Source organism: Brienomyrus brachyistius, chromosome 15 (assembly GCF_023856365.1).
Source record: "Brienomyrus brachyistius isolate T26 chromosome 15, BBRACH_0.4, whole genome shotgun sequence".
Classification (NCBI taxonomy): domain Eukaryota; kingdom Metazoa; phylum Chordata; class Actinopteri; order Osteoglossiformes; family Mormyridae; genus Brienomyrus; species Brienomyrus brachyistius.
The window spans coordinates 12835894-12859351 of NC_064547.1; the positions used below are offsets into that span (position 1 = coordinate 12835894).

At 38.5% G+C, this 23458-nt stretch overlaps 1 protein-coding gene across 1 annotated transcript in view; it reads right to left on the reverse strand.

Annotated features, from left to right (window-relative positions):
- Positions 1-2925: 2925 nt before the first annotated feature.
- Positions 2926-23458, reverse strand: part of LOC125708925 (V-set and transmembrane domain-containing protein 2A-like) — a 33059-nt gene continuing 12526 nt past the window's right edge. The window contains exons 3-5 of the mRNA XM_048976850.1: positions 11808-11855; positions 10237-10570; positions 2926-4857 (exon numbers count right to left, since the gene is read on the reverse strand). Coding sequence (XP_048832807.1) covers positions 4781-4857; positions 10237-10570; positions 11808-11855 — 459 coding nt within the window. The 3' untranslated portion in view covers positions 2926-4780. The remainder of the gene's footprint in view (positions 4858-10236; positions 10571-11807; positions 11856-23458) is intronic.

The following is a 23458-nucleotide window of genomic DNA, read 5'->3' on the forward strand; positions in this document are numbered from 1 at the left end:
ATCACACCTATATACACCTAGCCTGGTGTCCAGTCTTTACTGATTGCACATTCCATCAGTAAGCGCAGACTGTGAAGCTTGAATTACCAGAGCAATAGCACAGCTATACATAAAATACTGCAGTTCACACAACATAATGGGAGACATATCAGAGATCAAAAGAGGACAAACTGCTGGTGCACGTCTCGCTGGTGCATCCCTAACCAGGACAGGAAGTCTTTGTGGTGTATCGAGAGCCACAGTATCCTGGGTAATGTCGGCATACCACCATGAAGGACGGACCACATCCAACAGGAATAACTGGGGAAGCAAGAGGAAGCTGTCTGAAAGGGATGTCTGGGCACTAACCCAGATTGTGTCCAAAAAACCTAAAACCACAGATGCTCAACTTACTGCAAAATTAAATGCGCAGTTCAAGTCACCTGTTTCCGCCAAAACTGTTTATCGGAAGCTCCACAGGATCAATATTCATGCTCGAGCTGCTATAGCTAACCTTTGGTCACTCATGCCAATGCCAAAGGTTGGTTTCAATGGTGCTAGCAGCACAAATCTTGGGCTGTGGATAATGTGACACATGTATTGTTCTCTAATGAGTCCACCTTCCCTGTCTTTCCCACATCTGGTGGGCTTACCACCCGTATTGTAGTGTACCCATAGTGCAGCACGGGGGTGGATAAGTGAGGGTTTGGGCTGCAATTTCATGGCATTCCCTAGGCTCATTACTAGTGCTAGATGGGTACATCACTGCCAAGGACTACCGGTCTGGCGGACCATATTCAGCTAATAGTTCAAACATTGTACCCTGATGGTGATGCCGTGTATCACATTGATAATACACCGATAAATACAGCAAGACAGGTGACAGACTGTTTTGATGGACATGAAAGTGATGTTGAACATCTCCCTTGGTCTGCATAGTCACCAGATCTGAATATTATTGATCCACTTTGGGGTGTTTTGGAGGAGCGAATCAGGAAACATTTTCCTCCACCAGGATCACATAGTGACTTGGCCATTGTTCTGCAAGAGGAATGGCTCAAAATCCCTCTGGCCACTGTGTAGGACTTGTATCTTAAATTGATGCTGTATTGGCCACAAAAGGAGACCCAGAATCATATTAAGGTGTTTCAGCTTCATTATCCAACCTCTGTATATAGCTGGGATCTTTTTAGTTACCTTCATGAACACTTGATTAGACTGAGTACAGCATGCATGTTAGACGCATATCTCTGTAAAAAAATGCTAACCTTTCGATTTGTTCTTCCATTTCATAATGCAAATGTGATGTTTCTGGGCCATTTCCTGTGATTTGTTTGGTTTTCCATGTCGGCTTTGTCGGCCAGAGCTAAAGGCCAAGAGCAACACTTTGAGACCTTTTCTCAGAAATGAGAAAGTACTGCAGTCTCACTATGTAAAACACGGAGGCAGTTGCAGCACCTCAGTTCTGTTAATGTGTTTATAGTGAGATAAAACAGAACAAAGCTTCAGAAAAAAGGAGCTTCAGCGGGGTTGAACTGGCTTCCTATGTCTGCAAAACACAAAACCACCCACAATTTAAAAAGACATCATTTAAACACGAGGCAATGCCTCTTTTAAATCAGGTTTCATACAAAATACATGCTTTGCACATTGTTACAAATTTACAGTAGTACTTACAGACGTTTGTGAAGAACACTGAATGTATAGGTGTCATTCTTTTATACGAAGATCTTTTGTGGTTGGAATTAGGGCCTGGATTTTTGAAACCTTTCCTTAAGTTTGTGCTGTGATAATATCCGGACACACACATATGAAAGACCTGACTGATTTTGGTTTTCACTGTAACACAGGGGCATCTTGCTCTTTCCAAAAGTTTTGATACAGACTGAACTGTATCAACTGAACTGCACAGTATGAACTGTTTTCTCTGAACTGTAATGCAGAATTTGCTGGGTAATCATCAGGCATTGAAATGCAATAAATAGCACTTGTGCTGTGGGTTGTGATTAATAGGTTTTAACAAAATAGTTTATTGTGTTTCTTATTCCACCATGTTTAATGGTGCACTCTCACTCTCTGTCCTTCTGTATATCAGAGGTCAACACCACGATGAAATGTGATGGACGTTGTGATCAAAATGAAATATATACAATAGACACAGTATTTAAAAACGAATGAAGTAGCCTGCAGTTTTTTTTTTACTATGTACACAGACAAGTCTTGCTACAGACACGTTTGTTCATGTATGAACAAGCTGATGATCCTTCCTACAGTCATATTCTAGCATATCTTGGTGTCTAATTTAAAATGCATGTTATTTCAGCTGATTGGTATGAGCGAATGCAGCGATACATTTCCCAGTGCTGCTGCTTGTGGTCAGGCAAACCCTGTTTCCACTGCTCACTGACTCAAGAGTGGTGTTTCCAAAATCGGTCCTTGGAGACCTGCACACGGTCCATGTTTTTGCTCCCTCCTAGCTCCCGGCACAAAGATGTGGACTGTCTGGCAGGGAGCTGGGAGGGAGCGAAAACAAGAACCGGCTGTGAATCCCTGAGGACCGGGTTGGGAAGCACATCTCTAGTTCTTTCTAGGGTGTTGACTATCGACTCCCATATTTTCTCGTTTACGAGAAGAAGAGATTTTAAATAGGTTGTGCAATAAGCTGAATGAGAACCTCTCACCCCCATCAGAAAATCGAGCTGATGTGGCATAGTCTGTACGTGAAATTCATTTTGCAGGTTCTCCAAAGGCAATTATCAGAGGAACCAACATGACAGTTGTGACCTGATGATGACAGTCAATTAATCTAAGTAATTATTATACACTTTTGATGGAAAATAAATTATGGACTCAGTAGCCTAAACACTATGAAGATTTTCTACTGAGATTTAATTTTTAACATAACCATTTCGCAGACAAAAAATATACAGACATCAAAAGGCTTTAAAATCAAAGACAATAACCAATTTTAGGAGACATCTTAAGCAGCACATAATGGATGCCAACACTGCAATGCATACATCATTCTCTGTATATTTTCCTGTAGTTTAATTCTTTCTTATTACCAAAATATACATCATGTGTTTAAACGCTTAGTTCAAATGAAAACCAAAATTTTTTTAAATGCTATTAACAAAAGAGGGAGAAAATGTTACTATGTACTATTTAATATAGGTCAGTCATACAGTCCAAATTAATCTTTGGAAAAATAAACTCATTTTCATAACATATAATTATACTATAAATATTCTTGGACTGTATGCTTTCTTCTTTTTTATTACTTCACCTTGTTCTAACTAGCTACATATTTTGTGAGCTTCACAAATTATTGCTGCATGAATTTCTTTTATGCAAGTATTTCAACATTTTTGTTTTATGTTTATTCTGGCATGCCTGATGACTTCTGGTCAAAGACTGTTTTTTTTTTATATAAAGCTAACTACCATTAAAATTCAAATGTATTATATATGATATATGTCTTGTATACACTGCTTATATGACTCATACGTTTATGTTTATTTAAAGGTACTAATGTCCTCCATGTACATATGTATGTGTAATATGTAAACATACAGAATATGTACGTGTTATTAATAATAACAGCAGATAGACTGATAAAGTGCAAAATGAAGAGAAAATGAATATTTGGGTGACCAGATAAGAAAGAGGAAGTAATGGTAGTGAGTAATGACCTCACTACCAGGGTGGGGACTGTAACCAGTGGCAGGCTGACTTGATACCTTTGCCATTTTCATTATATAAATAAATTTAATTAAATGTATATACACAATTTGACCTGGTAAAAATACATACCAGCACATTTTCAGAGATATTTCAGTTTCATTTCAATATTCCCACCATGGAATTTGTTTCCTGAAAACATATTTTAAAAAGGTCGGTTTATCATGTGAGGAAACGTATTTCTAATTTTAGAATGAGAAACTCGACATGAAATAAATTCCTTTGAAACGGTGTTACATGATTGTCAGAGCGTCATGTAAATTAGGTGCAGGGAGCATATTCCTCTGGATATTTAGGTTGGGTTCACAAAGCAGAGGTAAAACATGAAGATCATGATTCAGAATGAATTTACCAAATAAATTAAATGACATTTGCATGAAATTTAGGGGGACAGGAAATTTTCCACAGTCAGAGCAGAAATCAAAGCCTTTTCCACGTTACCCATTTATTCCAAACACTTCAGAATACTAGCAAATAGTACTTTTATATTTTTCATTTTATGGATATATAAACACGTTAAAAAATTATCCCAAAAATTGTTATAACAGAAAAGTGACATTTATTATATCAGGAAATGTGCCCCTACAAACAATTAAAACCAAACTCATGTGGAAAAGATGAAAATGAATTACAGAATTTGTAATTTATAACAGAAAAAAATCCATATTTTAACAAAAAAAGTTTACACAGCTAAACCGTCTGAACCACAGTAGACATGACTTATTTACTTCTTCGACATTAAGGGAAACTGGGCAAAATGCGTGCTAAACAATGACCACATTTCATGTTCAACAATATAGAGATAAACAAGTTTTAAATATATTCTGGATACTGTCACAATTAATGTACTTCTGAAATAATTTATTTTTAAAAAAGTCCTGGTAAAGATTTATTACTTCTTGTGTCTGAAATCTGAATGTGGGGGTGGGGGGGGGGGGGGGGATGCAGAGCGATGGCTGGAATTCTGGGCCAACTGTGCTGTCCGTTCCATGGAAAGAACCGGCGATTTTCTCTAGCTTTACGAAGAGAAAGTGATATCGGAAAGAGTCAACTCTGGGGACTACAACAAAGCGCCCCTCACAAAGCCACAAGCAAGAAGCACCAGTGCAAGTCCGTGGCTTGCAGCTATCCTCATACCTGTGGAAGAAACCAGAAGAAGAAGGCTCATCTCAGGGCTCTCGGGCGCACTTCCTTTAAGGCCTTTACAAAAAGGTTGCAGCTTGTACAAGAGGATGTGCACACCTTCATGAATTTCACATGTGGTAGTAAGTTGCAATATAGATCGTTCACTTGTATGGTTACAGTGTGTCTCTGCAGGGATCTGGGTCTCATATCGGAGGTAACATCTTTGGCATGCACTATTAAAGAGAAAACACTCAAATATCTTTCATTCCTATGCATGCAGCTTGTATGTGTAGGTCTGTGTGTATAGACACACACAAATACATTTTTGTCTTTATAAATAAAAAGTATTCTTAAATTAAATATTGTATGCAGTAAAAGCTGAATGAACAGTATAGCGAAGTACACTGCACACAACAAATTTATGATACGGTCTTGCCTCAAAGAAAACAGACTTTTAAAGCTGTTTTTGGTTGTTATAAATTGGCTTTAAATGCGTATCAGCCAATAATGGAATAACTACCATTAATGTAATAACTGCCGATGATGTAACACATTGCAATAGAACTCAATAATGGAAGAACTGGCTGATAATATAATACATTTTTGATTTAGAAATTTTATTAAATTACAAGTAAGTTATTACATTATCGACTTTTAATACATTAAGAATGGAAAAATTAATATGTTATTGGCAGTTATTAAATTAACACTAGCTATTATTTTACTGGCTGCTATGGACAACAGCTGCAGTCCTGTCTTGTTGATACCCACATTTTTGTTTTAGCATTAAGGGTCAGTGTGGAAACCAGGTTTATGTAGCATCTACCCTGAATACAATAATATGGATCCTATTGAAATTTAAGCATAGTTCTATGTAAAACATAAAATTCCAATACATCACAGACACTGAAATTGAGTATATACCGGCCTTCGTATTTTCAAAAATGAGAGGCTGTCTAGAGGGAGTACAAATACTAAATACTGAGAAATATTGACTCAAATGTGAAAACATTTAGTGGATTTTACATTTGAATGCCCATGCAAATTTTCTCCAAGGGGAACTGTCATAGAGCACTTCCGTCTGGCTGAGCTTAATATCTTTAAAACAGCTATATGTGACCTGCTGTTCCTCTCCGCCAAGTTTAATTTGGCCTTGGGTGATCAAGTGGGTAGGGACATCGCAGAGGAGCTCCAGTGAGGGGGTTGGGGGATGGGGGGGTGGAGCCATCAACATCATGACCGATAATTATTTTTGAGGGTCACTTCAATACCAGAGCCTATAATGCCTGCTCCCATTGTCTTCCACACTACTCTGAGGTATTAGAAATATATTACACATCACTCTTAGCACTAATAGGGGAACAAAGAAGGGTGCATACCTCACACCTTTAATTAGACTATTTGCCAAAATAGCACCTAATCATTTACGTTAAACGAATTAATTGGATAATGTCATCAAAAATATTAATAAAGAGTCTACTGAAAATTTATTTGCATTCACTTCGGAACACCCTCTGTCACAGCGAGCACATAATTGCTGTAATTAATCTGACCCCTATTAAAGGAAAAGTTAAAGGATAAGTGATTACATCAAATGAAATCTGCAGCTCTGTGTTAATAATTGAAGGGAAATTACTGCATGAGTGTGGAGGAAAAAAAATCCTGTCTAGAAAGGGATCGTGACACCTTTTAGTGGGGGTGGAACTGAAGGTTGGATTCCTAAAGACTTTTGCTTACAGAACATTAAACTGTGCAGTGCTTTAACATCTATAGCACCCGCACTGCACCAACTGGAAAATGCAATTGAAAGAATGTTGCGTAAGATATGGGGGGGAAAAAAAAAAATCACATGATCAAATTGTCACGCCCGGCTCGTCCGATCCTCGTGTGTGCCACGCCCCCCGATTATCCACGTGTGCTTCCCCGATCATACCCAGTTGCACCCTGTTGTTTTGCTCTGTCTTGCCTATTTAGTCCACGTCTTGCCCTGTCTTGTGGTCCGTCATTGATGTTTGTTAGCGTCAGTCGATGGTTCCTGCTCTCCGGTTCCCTAATAAACCCCTAGTTTTCCCTTATTTTGCCTGCTTGCCTGCTTCCCGCTTGCTTGCCTGCCCGTGCGCTTCACCCGCTAACCAGCGATTCGTAACACAAATAAGATTCGCTAAGAGTCCAAACTGCCTGAAGTGAAAAGCATTTGCATTATAACGGAACGCACATTGTTTATGAATATCATTGCAATTGGAATTTAGAACATCTTGGATAGAGAAATATGTATCCCTACCAAAATAACAACAACAAGGGTGGCATATTTTCCACCCTCCAATATCTCAAAAGATTTCAGTGCCACAATAATGGAATTTAGCCTGAGGTATTGGTGTAAGTCGATCCATGTCTTAGCTGCTTTCCAAAGCATGTGTTTCTGTCTCTGGTATATATTCTGTCGGTAAACTGCCACCATATTTCTTGGGCTTCTGTGCTGGCAAATACTAGCCAGCTCGACTGGGCCATGGTAGGTGGTGGAGAGAATTCTATCATAGGACATTATAAGAATGTTGACGTCAGATTTTAAAGTGCATTTGTGGGTGCTGAATTGCAGCCATTGGTGCAAATTTTTTTTCTTAATTTTGAATCCGTCACATTGTCTTGAGTGGTTGGGACCATTTATGCATTTTTTTATTTGTTCATTTTTTTGACTTAGAGACAGAGATGACAGCAATCAGATCTTTACCGAATGAGTTCCTTTCATCCGTTCAGCTATGAAAGCGTTGCATTATAAGGAGTCATTTGCATTTGTATTGAATGTATTTTACCTTTAGATAAAGATTAAGCAGCTGTACGCAGAGCAAAGAATTTGCAGTTATACTTGAATGTGAATTATTTAAGTATTTATGTATCTCAAAAAGCAGTGGACTTGAAGTGCTATAAAAATGATACTGATGCTTCTTTCATGTACAGTTTATGTCCTATAAACAGTAGTGGGTTTACACTGCAGGAATAAAATACATCCAGTAAAATGATGAAAAATTTCAGAGAAGACACCTGTGTAGATAAACAGTGCCTCTATCTATGTGTGGAGCTTCAGAAAAGAAATGTGTGGAGAGTCATATGCTTTACGTATATAATATAATACTTGTACTGTATAATTTGGTTCAGTAGCCATTAAATACATACCATAAGAATTCTAATCTTTAAAATATTGCATGTACACCGATAAGCCGAAACATTTTGACCAAGTGAAATGAATATCCATCCATCCATTTTCCAAATGGATGGCTTATCCTACTGGGTCGTGGAGGATCCGGAGCCTATCCTGGAAGCAATGGGCACGAAGGCAGGGAACAACCCAGGATGGGGGGCCAGCCCATCGCAGGGCACACTCACATTCCATTCACTCTTTCACACACACCTACGGGCAGTTTAGTAACTCCAATTAGCCTCAGCATATTTTTGGACTGTGGGGGGAAACCGGAGTACCCGGAGGAAACCCCACGACAACATGGGGAGAACATGCAAACTCCACACACATGTGACCCAGTCGGAGACTCGAACTCGGGTCCCAGAGGTGTGGCAACAGTGCTAACCACTGCACCACCATGCCGCCCCCGAAATGAATATGATTGACTATATTTTAAAAATTATATAAATCAATATCTGGGATACTGTATGTTACACATTGAGCAGCATTTGGTACTTGTGGTTAACATGTTGGAAGCCAAAGGAAAGGGCAGCAGTAAAGATCTGAGTGGCTTTGATTAGAGCCAAATCGTCACAGCCAGTTGAATGGGTCAGAGAATCTCTGAAACTGCAAGTCTTATGGGGTGCTTTCAGTCAGCCAGGGTGAGTACCTACTGAGAGCAGTCTGAGGAGGGAAAAACCACAAACTGCTGACAGGGAGTTGGATGGCCAAGACACATGAATGCAAGATGCAAATGAAAGATATCCCATCTGATACAAAGTAACAGAAGGGTTACTGTGGCATAAAAGCCGTAAGTGTCATAAATAAGCAGTCATGACTGAAACACTGTATGTTTGTGAGTGTATAAAGCAAATCCATGATTTAGCCACTATCCACCAACAGTTACTGGTAGCCATTGTTCAATATGGTGGTATGGTGGTATAGCTCTTTTTTACTTCCAATTATTTCCACTCCATGAGTTTTTAGCATTGTTACAATCACTATGTACAGTAACTGTGCACTATGTAGTGAATCCCCTCCAGACTCAGCCAATAGTAGTTACACCTGTGTCAATGTGTGAAAATGATTACTGGATTCACATCTCTCCAGTGTGCTGCAATATATGCTTAAGCAGTGAGCGCAAAATTTTCCTCAAATAGCGGGAGGTATAATAGCGATTAAAAATGTGTTAGATAAAGGCTCCCGGTTCAGAGTCCCAGGAGGACCAGTGCTGTAATCCCCTTAAGCAAGGTGCTTATTTCATTTTGCTTTTGCTAAAAACATTTGCCATTTCAAAAATGATGTGACTAAATGGGGATGTGTTTCTTTACCAAATATTTAGCTGAATGAATGCCAGCAAACTAAGCAGTGAATAATTATCCTAAACTAGCAATGAATAATTCTTTGTACTGTATGCATTTTCCTGGTCGGCTTCTATGAGGGCCACCATATGTATTTAATTCGTTTGGTCCCGATTTGACTGAACATGTTTCTTCACCACTTAAAACCAATGATAATGCGTTTGTGTGATGTCTCTCTGCACCGGGCTTTATAACAGATATAAAACTTCAAAACAAAATACACTTGTGAGCAAAAAACATGGGCCAAACTGAAAATTGCAAAATGTTAAGGTTTTAATGGGCTTAACAACAAAACACTGGTCATAATAATTAGCAAGACCTAAAAAATGCTCCCCAGAGCCCAGTGCCACCATTTGCTCATTTGTACTGGTTGCTGCAGTGAACTGGTGGGGGAAAAGGTCGTAAACAGAGAAATTCACTTATACAGTCTTCTTGCATGCAAAGATAAAGCCATAAAAAGATTTAAATGATAGATATAAAATTCAAAATAACATATGTCTGGGTATTCAGCATTTTCCAAAATATCTTCTGACTATTTGCTGTTAAAAGCGTAATGGCCCAAATGGGTTTGGTTCATAATTTTTTTTTTTGCCCAGGAGTGCCCAATTATTTATTCATTTTCAGGAGTTTTTTTCTGGAAAAACTCTAGAATGGAAGGACAATGGGTATAAGATGATTTTATAACTAACTTCCAAAAAGACAAGACAAATGTAAAGTTGGCAAACAGTTAATAGAAACTGATAAATAAAAAAAGAGATAGATAAATCAAATAAATATAAAAATAAAACTACTGATCATCATTTCTTCATGGAAGAAATGTTTATTTCCCGAATATGCTTTGGCAGAAGCACGTACCTGATCCGTGACTGTGTTTCCCTGTTTTGGCTGATTTAGTCTGAGAGCTAGAGGTAGAGCGGACTCGCTGCTCGGACCCGGCGCCGTCATGAGCACCGGCTTGGTTGGCTTTGCGGGGCTTTTTGTCCGTCAGGTGCAGTGGTGCTGTTTTCTTCACTGCCTTGTTTCGCAGCTGAGCCGTGCCGTTCACCTGCAGGTGGGCCTGCACCTTGTATTCCCGCAGCTCCCCGTAGTTGGCGTCCGTGACTCGGCACTCGTACAAACCCTCGTCACTTTTTCCCACTTTGGATAATTGCAGCCTGTGAGAGATGTCAGTCCCTTGCACCCTTACGGTCTGCAGCAACACAGAATTGTCAGGATCAACGCAATAGGATTCATGGGACCAATGTGTATCTGATTGCATAGTTTGTATCTTCATAATAATGCCACGTAATTACACAAATATTTTCTATGCATTGTGACTGTACTTTTAATTTTATCACTTGCACTGTACAACATGCACCATATGCAAAGTGAATGATGATTATCGATAATCATTGTATTTTTAAAAAGGCACAATAAAAACTTGCATTGCGAATTCAGACCTGCCAAGATTGATACACTTCATGGAAGTCTCATGTATCTGGAAGGATTTTCCCACACACTCGCCCTTCTGTTCTCACACATCCATGTTTAAGTTTTGCCCTAAAAAAATTATGTTTTGCCGTTTTAGCACATTATTATTATTATTATTTTCCTTTTAACACAGGTAGAGTCGCCTACCAGTTAAAGTTTAAAACATTTGTCCACAGGGGCAGCGTGCGGCTCAGTGGGTTAAGCCTGTGTGCCTGTAATCAGTAAGCTGCCAGTTCAAACCCAGCCTCAGCATGTCTGTGGGTCTTTGAGCGAGGCCCTTAACCCCCTGGGTGCTGCTATGGGTGGCTGCCCTTCATAGACAGATTACTCTACAAAGAGCAAGTTGATGGAGGCATAAAGACAATTTCAATAAATGAAGTATCTATTATTATTATTCTTGGCTAATCACGGCTATTTGCTGTTAAATATAAAACCAGGCTTGGTTGATAAATTGATAGCCTTCCTTTTAGTGTTTGTAGTAAGTGCAATGGTAATTACTATTTTCTTCTTCAAAGGGCCAAATCTTGCCTGTACAGTGCCATGGAAACCAAATCCAGAAAGTCACTGTTTCAATCAAAAGGACATTTTAGAAAGAGCAACAGCAAACCACAAATTACTTGCAACTGTTAAATATTTTGCTGACATGTAATTATAATAATGAATCTTTTCATGCTTAAGAATTGGGGTTTTTTTTGTCTTTAATTGGCTGAAAAAAATGGACTGAAATTAACCAATTCGAAAGAAACGTCTCCAAAAATAGGAAATATTTGGAAATTTCAGAGGCTCCTGCATGCTAACCTCCAAAAAAGCAGATTTTCTATCAAAATTCACCCAGTCCTCTTGCAAATTGGCACAATACCCTTGGGAGGTCTGTCAGTTACACTTCACGATGAAAGCTTTTTTATTATTTCAAAATATGTAATTCATTTCTAAAATAAACATATTTCAAGGCTTACGCTAATTTTTGTCCCCTCGTCATCAGGGTCGGGGGGTGTCATTTCCATCTAAAAAAAAATACAGCACGACTGTTAAATCACACAAGTACATTTTCACATGCAGTAGATACATACAGCAATGTAAGATTTTTTTGTATGCACAATAATTGGCACATGAAACAACTGATGCAGATACGCTTACAAGCCAGAATGAGCAGCACACAAAACAGCGTAAATCATAGTCTCAATGACTGGAGAAGTGATGGCCTTAGACGTACACTTTGAGGCATAACGCAGTTTCATCAATGTCAATAAATGTTTTATGACTGTCATTGACCTGTTTTGCTGAGGGGAAGAGCTGTACCGACAAGGAAGACGGCTGCTTAGACAAGCAAAAACACAAAACTGTAGTGTTAGAGATGCCATGTACGCTGTGATTCTATAAATATATACATGCACTGGTATTAAAAATTATCTTAAAGAAAACTATAGGAATGTAGAGTTCATAGATTTAATGAAAATCAATTTCATTTATTTCAGACATTAATTGCTTCTCTAGGTACACTGCACAGGGGCTAAAACTAATTTTAAGGGTGGTAAACAAGCCACCTCTGGTAAAAGATATCGACCAATGTATGGTATATAATGCATTTACAGAAAATATTTTTGATGCTGATATTTGTTTGAGAAAAAGAAACTGCTTATTTCAAAATGGTGAAATACATGACATTTCACTTTACAACAAATTAAAATATAAAAAAAATCTTCATTTCAGTGCAAGTCTTATTTAATTTTTGTCCCTGAATACAAAATCTATAGCCTGAAACCCTTTCTAGCTTGTACCTCTTCCGCTAGATTGATTAAGAGGGCTTTAAGGGGCAATGCTTAACTACAAATGCCTAGGCTGTCCACCCCAACGGCACACAAGACACCTTCAGCAGATTTCATTACTGCCACGAAATCAATTCAAATTAGTGACTATAAATTATAACTGATAGCACAGCCAGAGAGAAAGGCTTGAGTTCAGCAGCAAAGGCACCATGGGAGCAGTGGCATGCTAGAGTTAGGTTGTATAAATAATCGCTAAAGACAGACTGTTTTTTTTTTTGTGCAGTACATCCTGTTTGTCCCTTTGCTTTATGTGCAAAGGGTAAGTAATATTAGCCTCTCTCATTAATTGATCAACATTTATATTTACACCCACATATGAAATGAGGATTCTGTTAGAGGCTACCCACACTCAGGGGGCTGTCTCGAGTGTATCGAGGTTTGGGGCTCACTGAAGTCATCAAAACTATGAATGAACACATGTGGAGTTATGTACTTAACAAAAAAAGGTGACATAACTGAAAACATGTTTTATATTCTAGTTTTTTCAAAATAGCCACCCTTTGCTCTGATTACTGCTTTGCACACTCTTGGCATTCACTCGATGACCTTCAAGAGGTAGTCACCTGAAATGGTTTTCCAGCAGTCTTGAAGGAGTTCCCAGAGGAGTTTAGCAAGTGTGCATAAATAAATATATTTATATATTGCTTTCATATTTTATTTAATTTGACATTTTCATGCTTTATCTTCTTTATTATTATGTCTTTCTTATTTTTCAGTGTAGTCTCAGGAGCATATGGTAAGGCATTTTACATGTATGTTGTATGTTTGGATTCACGACAAATATACTTAAAATTGATTCGGAAACCACACATTTAAATGAAAACCAGTTTTTCGGTAACATTTCATAGGGACAGCTAGGGTGTCGTGTACCCGAAAAAATACAATGTGTTCCAGAATCATTTGCCTCAGAAAAGAATGTGTTTCGGAATCATTTGCCTGTAAAAATAACGTGTTGCAGAATCATGTGCTTGAGTGAATCAGTCGAATAATCAGTTTGAGCTTTAGTAGAAATATTGTTTAACAGTGTTTATTGATATTCTTCATGAATTTGGTATTGACACACTAAAGTGATGATGGAGTAAAACATTTAATATTGACCTTGTTTAACTTCTGTTTATGTTTGGCAAAGAGCAGATGTGCCGAGGTACAAAATTATTTATCTGTCATCAAGCCACTTATCCAGCATAGGATCAGGATGAATCTCATGACATGGGAGGGGGCTCACAAACAAACACACTATGGAGTATTACGTGGTACATTTCTTTAACCCAAAAGTTTTTTTATATTATTTTTTATTTCTGCCCATGCCATATTTGCATAGCAGTGTACAATAAAAATATTGATCATTCAAGCATTCAAAACAGCTGACACCCCCCCCCCCCCGCCCCCCCAGCCCCAAAGACGTGAGGCGGCAGTAATAGTCACATCACCATTCTGCCATTTAAAAATAATTTTTTGTTCTTTGAAAATATTATTCACTCAATTCGCTCAATATTTTTCTATTCCCATACTTAACCAGTTTACAAACAATTTAGATTCAATTTGTGTGCTTCCATGTGGGAAGGCAGAGTGCTGTTTATATGTTTTAATTATCTGAAGATACGGAAATGCACCCTGACAATAGGTTCGACTTTAATGCCCCTGTTAAAAATGGCTGCACCGTTTGCCCCACAGATGTACAGCGAAACGTAACACCCATCCAGACAGAAGTCAAAATGAAGACATATCATTTCTGTGAGGAGAGGTAAATACAGCGCTGACTTAAATCCATGATGATATGAAGCAGGAGAGTTGCTAAAAACACACAAGCTGGCTCCTTGACTACTGCAGGTAATTTGCCTCTAAAGCGTTTTTCTTTTTGCTGGCACTAGGGGCAGTGTGTCGGCTCCAAGCAACAGCCCAGGTCTGTCTTAGGGGGACATGAGTAATTTATTCAGAAAAATGATGCCAAGTGGACTTAAGCCTAGAAAACTATTTTGCTGAGGTAAGACTTTCTCCCTTCAGTCTGCCCTTTATAATTATTTTTAATAACTCAAGATTAAGTAGGTAATGCTGATAAGTGGTTATTAAGAAAGAGTCCACATTTAATTATTTGATGCCTATTTAAAAAATGCATTTTGTTACAATTACTTTATTTTTATACCTTCTCTGAAAAAAAGTCAGACGACGAGATTGGAAACTGGATCCTGGCCAGCATCACCATTACAGCAATCAGTGAAATGCCAATAATCATCGAAGCAAAGCTGCTCTCTTATGCTTAGTAGATATTTTCCCTCTGTCTTCAATTAAACAAACCTGGAAGACAATCTTAAAAATAAGCAGCAATGTGAGTTCAGGAATTCCGTAGTATATGTGCAAAGTAATCAGTCAAACCCTCGTTGCAGGTGTGGAAAATCGAAAATTTTCAGTCCCCAGGAGGCATCAAAAAAGAAACTTAAACCAGGAAAGAATTAAACCAACTTCCAAATGCCCCCCCTCCATTAAAACAACACAATTAACAGAGATACACTTATATAATGTCCAATATTTTACACTATATAGCAATAATAACCAACTCATTACTCATGTACATATGAACAGACAGAAAGTAGCTGGAGTGTGTACAGTACATCACTCATATTTCTGCATAACTTACAAGAACATAAAAATATCTTGTTTTCATTCAAGAATTGTTTTCATAATTTTTTTTATTTAAATAAATACAACACCCATCATGAAATTTCAAACACATCTGCAGAAAAATTACTCAAAACGGAATGCTAAATTTTAGATATTTCTGGTGAAAAAGAAGGAACCTTCTAGAACAGAAGAGTGACATGCTATCTGTCCCCATCTTATTTTATCTACACCGTTTTACTCTCTGAGGAACACAGAGACACATATAAAGATGAGAGCAAGCTCAGGAGTCACAGTGCAGGGTCTGCCAGTATCCCTAGACCAACTAGGGGGTCTTGCTCAAGAACACAATCACAGTATCAGTCTGTCAGCTCGGGGATTCAAACTAGTAACCTTCTGTTGACAGGCACAGAGTCCCAACCCACTTAGCCACATCTCGTCATATTACATTCAGAGAGAAGTAAAATATTAATGTGCAGTATAACTACACTTGCAACAAAGTAGGCCAGGACTCTAGTTCAATAGGGAGAGATTACAGTTTTGCTACAAACGGTGTCGGTTCCTGTAGGATGACAAGAAGACAGGCAGCACTGCCAACATGCCCGTGGTTAGGATGAAGGCACAAGGCAGGCAAACGCGTGTGCAGCCCAAATGCTGACCATGCTATGACAAACATTCTTCTCATTTCTACATTGTTCCGACCGATTCACCGATCATACAGCACATGAAAAACTCTGATGGTTTTTACCGTCATTGACTAATGCTTTTACTAATGCTAATGCTATCTGATTTAAATTTGCATCAGTGGAATTGCAACAACTCTGTGATGCGCTGGTGTCCTCTCCAGGGTGTGCCCCAGCTCTGTGCCCTGATCTGCCTGGGAGAGACTACAGGGCTTCTGGGACCCTGATCAGGATAAGTGGTTAGAAGTTGGATGGAGGGAATTGCCACAATATATTAAGACTAGGGGCGGCATGAGTGGCGGCATGGTGGTGCTGTGATTAGCACTGTTGCCTCACACCTCTGGGACCCGGGTTCAAGTCTCCGCCTGGGTCACATGTGTGTGGAGTTTGCATGTTCTCCCCATGTCGTCGTGGGGTTTCCTCCGGGTACTCCGGTTTCCCCCCACAGTCCAAAAACATGCTGAGGCTAATTGGAGTTGCTAAATTGCCCGTAGGTGTGCATGTGTGAGTGAATGGTGTGTGAGTGTGCCCTGCGATGGGCTGGCCCCCCATCCTGGGTTGCTCCCTGCCTCGTGCCCATTGCTTCTGGGATAGGCTCCGGGCCCCCCGCGACCCAGTAGGATAAGTGGTTTGGAAAATGGATGGATGGATGGATATTAAGACTATCTGGAACATGTAAGCAAGAGCAACAGGGAGACTGGCATTGTTTACATTTGAGCCCAGTGGCCTATATCACAAAAGCTGGATTTTTGGTTTAGCAAGATAACTTGTTAGACTGAAGGTAGTCTGGTCTAAATGTAAGTGAACAGAGATAAAGTCCAATTAAACTGGGCTACCTACAAATCTTGCTTTGTAGTCCCACCTCTGTTCAAGGCAATGATATCCCTGGTATGTTAAACTACCCTTTGCGATGTCAAATTTGCACTGAGCCACCAAACTGAATACTCACAAGGAGACACATTACTGGGCTGCTCATTTCAGTTGTGAGTCTTTCTCTAATGCCCAAATGTATCAATCAATCAATCAATCAGTTTATTTCACTTTGTCAAATTTTTCTTTTCAAATATCATCAAGCCACAAACACAAACTGTTTCATTACATACAATCCATATGTGAAAAGGGGAGCAGGAAGAAGACTCTTCTATGTCTGAGAAATGCCTTTCTCAATGATTACACCGTAAATTACATATGGCCATATACATAAACTAACATATAAAATATATTGTAAGCAATATAAATCAATCATCTTTATTAACTCAACTTTATTAACAAATAAAGTTCATAAAAACCTTTTTCTTTGTGAAGTTTCTTAAATTGATTAATATTTTTTCAAATCATCATCCAAATTATTCCACAATTTAAATCCATGTACTGAAATACGCATCTGCTTTAATGTTGTAATATTACTATTTGATTATTTGATTTAAGAAATATAAATACTGGCATAGCAGAGGGTAACTGCTAGTCCTTACGAAATGAAACAGCTGTTTAATTAATCATTTAGTCTAACGCATTCAGATAAATGCAGTTTCTAAATGAGCATCATGTTTTTTTCATGTAAGGAACCAAAACTGCAGAAAAATTTATGTCCAAATAAAAACTGCTGCTTTAATCAGAACTCATCCAAATAAGTGTTTTAGAAGGACATATGATAATTGTTAACGAAATAATGCAAGTGAGAAAACACAAGCATCAGAACAAAGCTGGTGGATAAAAGCAAAGTAGTTTTGAATCCTAACAGCACATCTCTTTGCTAAGGTGGTAAAGTAAGATAATTGCCCTTAATCTAGGTCCCGTTTGCACTGTGCTGAATTTCAGTTTTATGGGATACTTCATCTCAATGAGATGTGTTTCACTTACAGGTGCTTAGCAAACTATCAAAAGAATCATACATTTAACCGAGAAAATGCGTTAGCCTAGTACTGAAGCTAATTATACCATAATGAATTTAGTGTTTCAATTATACATTCAGGCATAAATTCCAGCATTCGTCTTTTCTGGTAATCAACATTATGAACTGGCTTCTTGCTTTATGGGCTGTCAAAGATTTTGACAAAGAATATAACATGGTAAAAAATGTATTACAATGTAATCATGGATGTCTTTCTAGTCAGGGGGGTATTTGAAACAATGTGATACATTCCTGTTTCTGTCTGCATGCACAAATCTTTTTTTTTCCCATTTCTGCACCAATAGGAACATTTTTAAATACTCAGGGAAAGAGCGTTGAATGACATAGCATCCTAGCTCTTAATAAATTGCAAAAAAATGTTGAAAATATGGTAACACTTTACATTGATTGAACCGTCATAGTTCATTCATAATGCATTCACTGAATACATGTAAGCAGCATGCAATTATACTTTAACATCCTAACATATATGAACAACTTTTATATACATTAATGACAAACATTGTATGATAAGAAATATTATAATCATATTATCCTGTAATGTTTGTTATTAATATATATTAAAGCCATTAAGATAAGTTAGGGTATTAAGGTTTACTTTCATGCTGCATATGAATGTTCTATGAATGCTTTAAGAAGGTGCACTGAATGTCCCACAAATGCATCATTAAAGCTTTATGAAGGTGCAGTTAATGTAAAGAATTACCAAATATTTCAAGTGTAAGCACATTTAAAAAAGGTGACTATCTTTATATGGAAAGCCCAGTCTTCTTCTTCACTTTGGACAATCTGAGTCATGATCTGCAAGCTGAAGTCACTAAGAAGTTTACCGTGACAGACTGCCAAATAGTGACGGTGTTAAATAGCCGCACCTCTGATACAGAGATCGCCTTCAATGAGCCCAGGATATGACCCTCTAACATTCTCATCTGACCGGCATAATCCATCTCTAGGTATCAAACGGAGCATTGCATCATTAACTGTCTCCATCGTAAACAGAGGAGGGGTCATGGAGTTAAGGTGGTCAGCTCTGCTTCTTGTTGAATAGAGCATAGCTACAGTACATGACCATCTCATAATGTTGGCAGGCCTCCAGAACATTGACTCCTCAGACACCAAACATGAATTATATTTTTAGGAGTTACTAACAGTGTTCTGTCACTCTTAAACACCATGGGATATTTAGAGACACCTACCACATTTTTGTGGAAGGAGTCAAGAATAACTCCTCCCCATCCTCCAGGTGTTGTTATTATTATATTATTATTATTATTATTATTATTAATAGTAGTAGTAGTAGTGGTAATAGTAGTGGTAGTAGTAGTAGTAGTGGTAGTAGTACAAGTGATAGATTCCTCTCCCTCTGATGACCTAGACCAGGATAGATGGTTTGAAAATGGATGGACAATAAAAAGCCTTGATTGTTATTAATGATATGGGTTTATAGCAACACAAATCAGGTAAGATGTGCAATACTGTATGTATTAGTGTGTGTGTGTGTGCGAGCGGGGATACCTTATCTTATGGGGACACAATGTCCCCATAACGTGATGAATACCCGTTTTTTTTCCCTTATCGGGTCCACTTTCCTGGTCCCCATAAGGGAAAACTCAAATTTAATAAAAATCTGCGACTGCAATGAAAAAAACTAAAAATGCAAAACCTTTTTTTTGTATGGTTATGGTTAAGGCTGGGTGGGGGTTAAGGTTGTCATAGTCAGCGTTCGCAGTTTCCCATAGAAACGAATGAGCGGTCCCATAAAGATATGTTTGCCCGACATGTGTGTGTGTGTGGGTGGGTGTGTGTGTGCACCAGAACAAACAAACAGTCCAGCTTATAGCAAAGACTCAGCAGGATGGCTCAGGTTGATTGATGCTTCAGACCTCCATTAAATATTTGGACACAACCTTTGGCTTCCATCCATGACTGGCAGCTTCAAATGACTTCCACCCAGGAGAGGTGGCCTCGGTCAGCAATCACAGATATCAGTGCTGGAGGCAGTTCCAATATAACCTGCCAACCCCCCCCCCCCCCCCCCCATTGTTTTAGGCCATAAAGTTTGGTGTCTAGCAAGTCACATTTCCATCTGCTTGATAAATATAAGAGTAGGAACCATCTCAGATGGCTACATATCGGCTTGCTATGCACTGTCTGCTTTCCTGCTGAGCATGCACAATAGGAGTGGATATATTTCATGGACGGTACATCTTCTGTTCTGTTGTAGCAAAGCCCAATGCTAATGTAGCAATATTTTCATTCTTAAATAATAATCTGGATATTTTGCTGAATAAAAATGCAGGGGGGGGGGTGGTGAATTCAATCAGGAAGAGCACGAATAAAGTTAGAGAGAGAGAGAGAGAAATATTCCTTAGTATCTTGCAGACATTTGGAATCTTTAAATCGTTTAAAATCATGGATTTTCAGTTTTTCCCAAAAGACAATAATTTTTGCAAGATTTACATTTTTACTTTTTTCACCGGCAAACTATTCATAAAATAACAGGCCATTGAGACACATTATTATCAGTGTTCCACTTATTCTAGTTCCAGACAATAAACTTTTCAATGAAATTCATTCATAAATACTCGATAAATTCTGGCAATAGAACAAAAGCTACCACTGCCGTTTCCTGCTGAGAATTTTCCAGGCATGATGCATCACCACTACTGGGAACCACATATGGCTTAGTAGTCAGGAACAATGCGAGTTTAGCCTACATGTTCGTACATGACATCTGATTCTTTATATCACATTCAGTCTTGATCTCAGTGACTGCCAATCTCAATTATTTAAACAGCAGCAACAACAAAAAGCTTATTAAACCTTCCCACATCCCTAACCTTGCTGCTACAGTGCATTAGACCAATGTAACAAAAAAAAAAAAAAAAACAACAATGATACAAACAAGGGTACAATGATAATGATGAAACTGATCAGAGTTAGGTAATTCAGGTCCAGAGAGTAAAAGTCCAGACCGGGATTTTATTTCAACCAACCAGTTGAGCACAAAGAGTCACAGTCACAGAGTATTCAACTGGTTGGTTGAAACAAAATCCTGGTCTGGACTTATACTCTCTGGACACCAAAAGTATCATGGCAGCAACCATTGCGAATTTAATCTGAAAGCATTTACAGAAGCACAGAACAGATGCTGACAGTAGCATAACAGCACAGAGATGGTGGCACCTACACATCTAACTGCCTCCTTCATGAAATTCAGCCAGTGACAAAAAGATCAAAGACCCTTTCAAAGCTTCTCAGCGAGTCCAAATGAAAGGGTTACTCTGTTACCTAGGAACAAGGAGCCCACTCTCCTGCCAAAACGGCTGCCAGTTATTAAAATGCCAATTGTTACATAAACTTAAGATGTGTTTTTGCCACCTTAGAAGGACATGATATCCAAATACCATTTATATATATATATATATATATATATATATATATATATATATATATATATATAACTTACAATTAAAAAATATTTATAAAGACCTGAGAGGAGCAATTAATGATAAGTAAAGCTACAGTAATCCATCTAATAACTGAACCACAAATTGTCTGATTACGAGTCCCTTTCTTGCCGTTACTTGACTCCCTGTGTAGCTTCAAAACTAATTCACCGTTTCACTGTTTGATGCTGCTGTTTTTCCAGATTAGCTCCTGCGATTCATACCAGTCAGTGAGGTTGACCGCTTTTTAATATAGACTGAAAGAGAAGATACTCTTGGGCTACAGTATTACACTTTAATGTTAACATACACAGAGCCAAGAGGGACCGTCAGCCCAAGATCATTCATAACCTTTTGCGGTTACTGGGGAGACTGAAATGTGTGGACACTCAGTATTCCGAGCACCATTCCACGATAACAAAGTCGTTGTTTGACATATCATATACCACGGGTTCTATATGAATAACATCTATGTTGCCTGTTATGTAAAGGTTACAAGTGATCTATAATATGACTTAAGAAAATCACTAAATGGGAACAGCCACACAATTCCACACTAAGGTTTGACCTTTGATGCAACCCTTCAAAAATGTTTCCATCAATTTGCAACATGCTGGAATGTCTAAATGTACTGTTGATGGATGAAAATGAAATCCAGCCACTACACCTACATATGCATTTCTTTATATGATCTCACACCTAATATAAACATTATATGGTAATCCCATAACAGCGTTTGCAGAATCTAGCTGTCCTACCAGGCACGCAGCTACATCGTACTACTGTACTTATCGGGTACCACAGTTGGGGAATTCAGGTCCAGAGAGTCAAAGTCCAGACCGGGATTTTGTTTCAACCAGCCAGTTGAATACTGTGATTCTGTATGCTTAACTGGTTGGTTGAAACAAAATCCCGTTCTGGACTTTGACTCTCTGGACCTAAATTACCCAACTCTGTCAGATGCATACCCGTTTAGTAAAATAACTCATTTGAACCACCCCACCTCCCTCAGGGAAATTTACCATCCATACCCCCCACCACAAAAAACTATCTAAAAAATCTCTGCTCCCAAGAGGACACTTCCCCTGCTGAAATTCATGGCTACCGACCTGGCATCTACCAGGTTACTGCTAGCTGCCTGCTAGCTACGTTGCATCAGCAGAACAACCACTCCAGCAGAAATAAACTAGGAACATATTCAAGGATCATCAGCAAACTGCAATCATTGATCAAGACACATTGACTCTCAGTGCCGGGGTGACCCATTAGGTGGAACATGAGGCCAGTGGAGTCAGCATCATTTAGCTCACAGTCAGGGGCCACTTTATTAGATAACGCTACATAATACCAGGTAGGACCCATTTCAACTCCAGAACCACTTTAAGGGTAAACAGAGCATTCAGGGAAGACTGTCCGCACGCCGCAGTTGTACTGAGTAGGTATTTTTGCACTTGTCGCCTTCCTGTTAGCTTTCATTAAAAAGGCGTTTTCTGGCACAGAACTGCCCTAACTCGAAGTTTTTTTATTTAACGCACAATTCTCTGTAAATCCTTGACACTGTAGAGCAGGGAAATCCTAGGAGAATGGCTGTTTCTGATGCTGGAAACTCGATTTAAAATCACTTGTCTTAGCTGTGATAATATACACTGTAGTAACTGATCACTGGACCCTGTCTGTATGCTGTATGAATTCAGCCTGCTGATTGCAGACTCTTTGCATTAACAAGCAGGTGTACCCAATAAACTGGCTATTGAGTGATCATTCTGTGTGATTCTGTTATCCAGCCTCTTCACCTCACAGGCTGGGTACCTGGCATCAGACAGTGATCATTTGCCTCACTGCCTAAAAACAACTGATAACACTTTACTTGATGGAGCACAAATATAGTATTACACTATTATTTTTATATTAATTAACCACAAACTGCTTGAGATGAAATATGCATCATGATTCATTAATGATGAATTAACATGAGATCACTATGTAACTAAGACTTAATTACTAGATTTGTTAATATATCTGTTAATTCTATAATCCTTTCTGAACTGAAGTTATTACTAAGTACTTCTGCCCCGTGAGGTAAAGTGTTACCAAATTAAATTATCTAGCAAGTGCCATCCA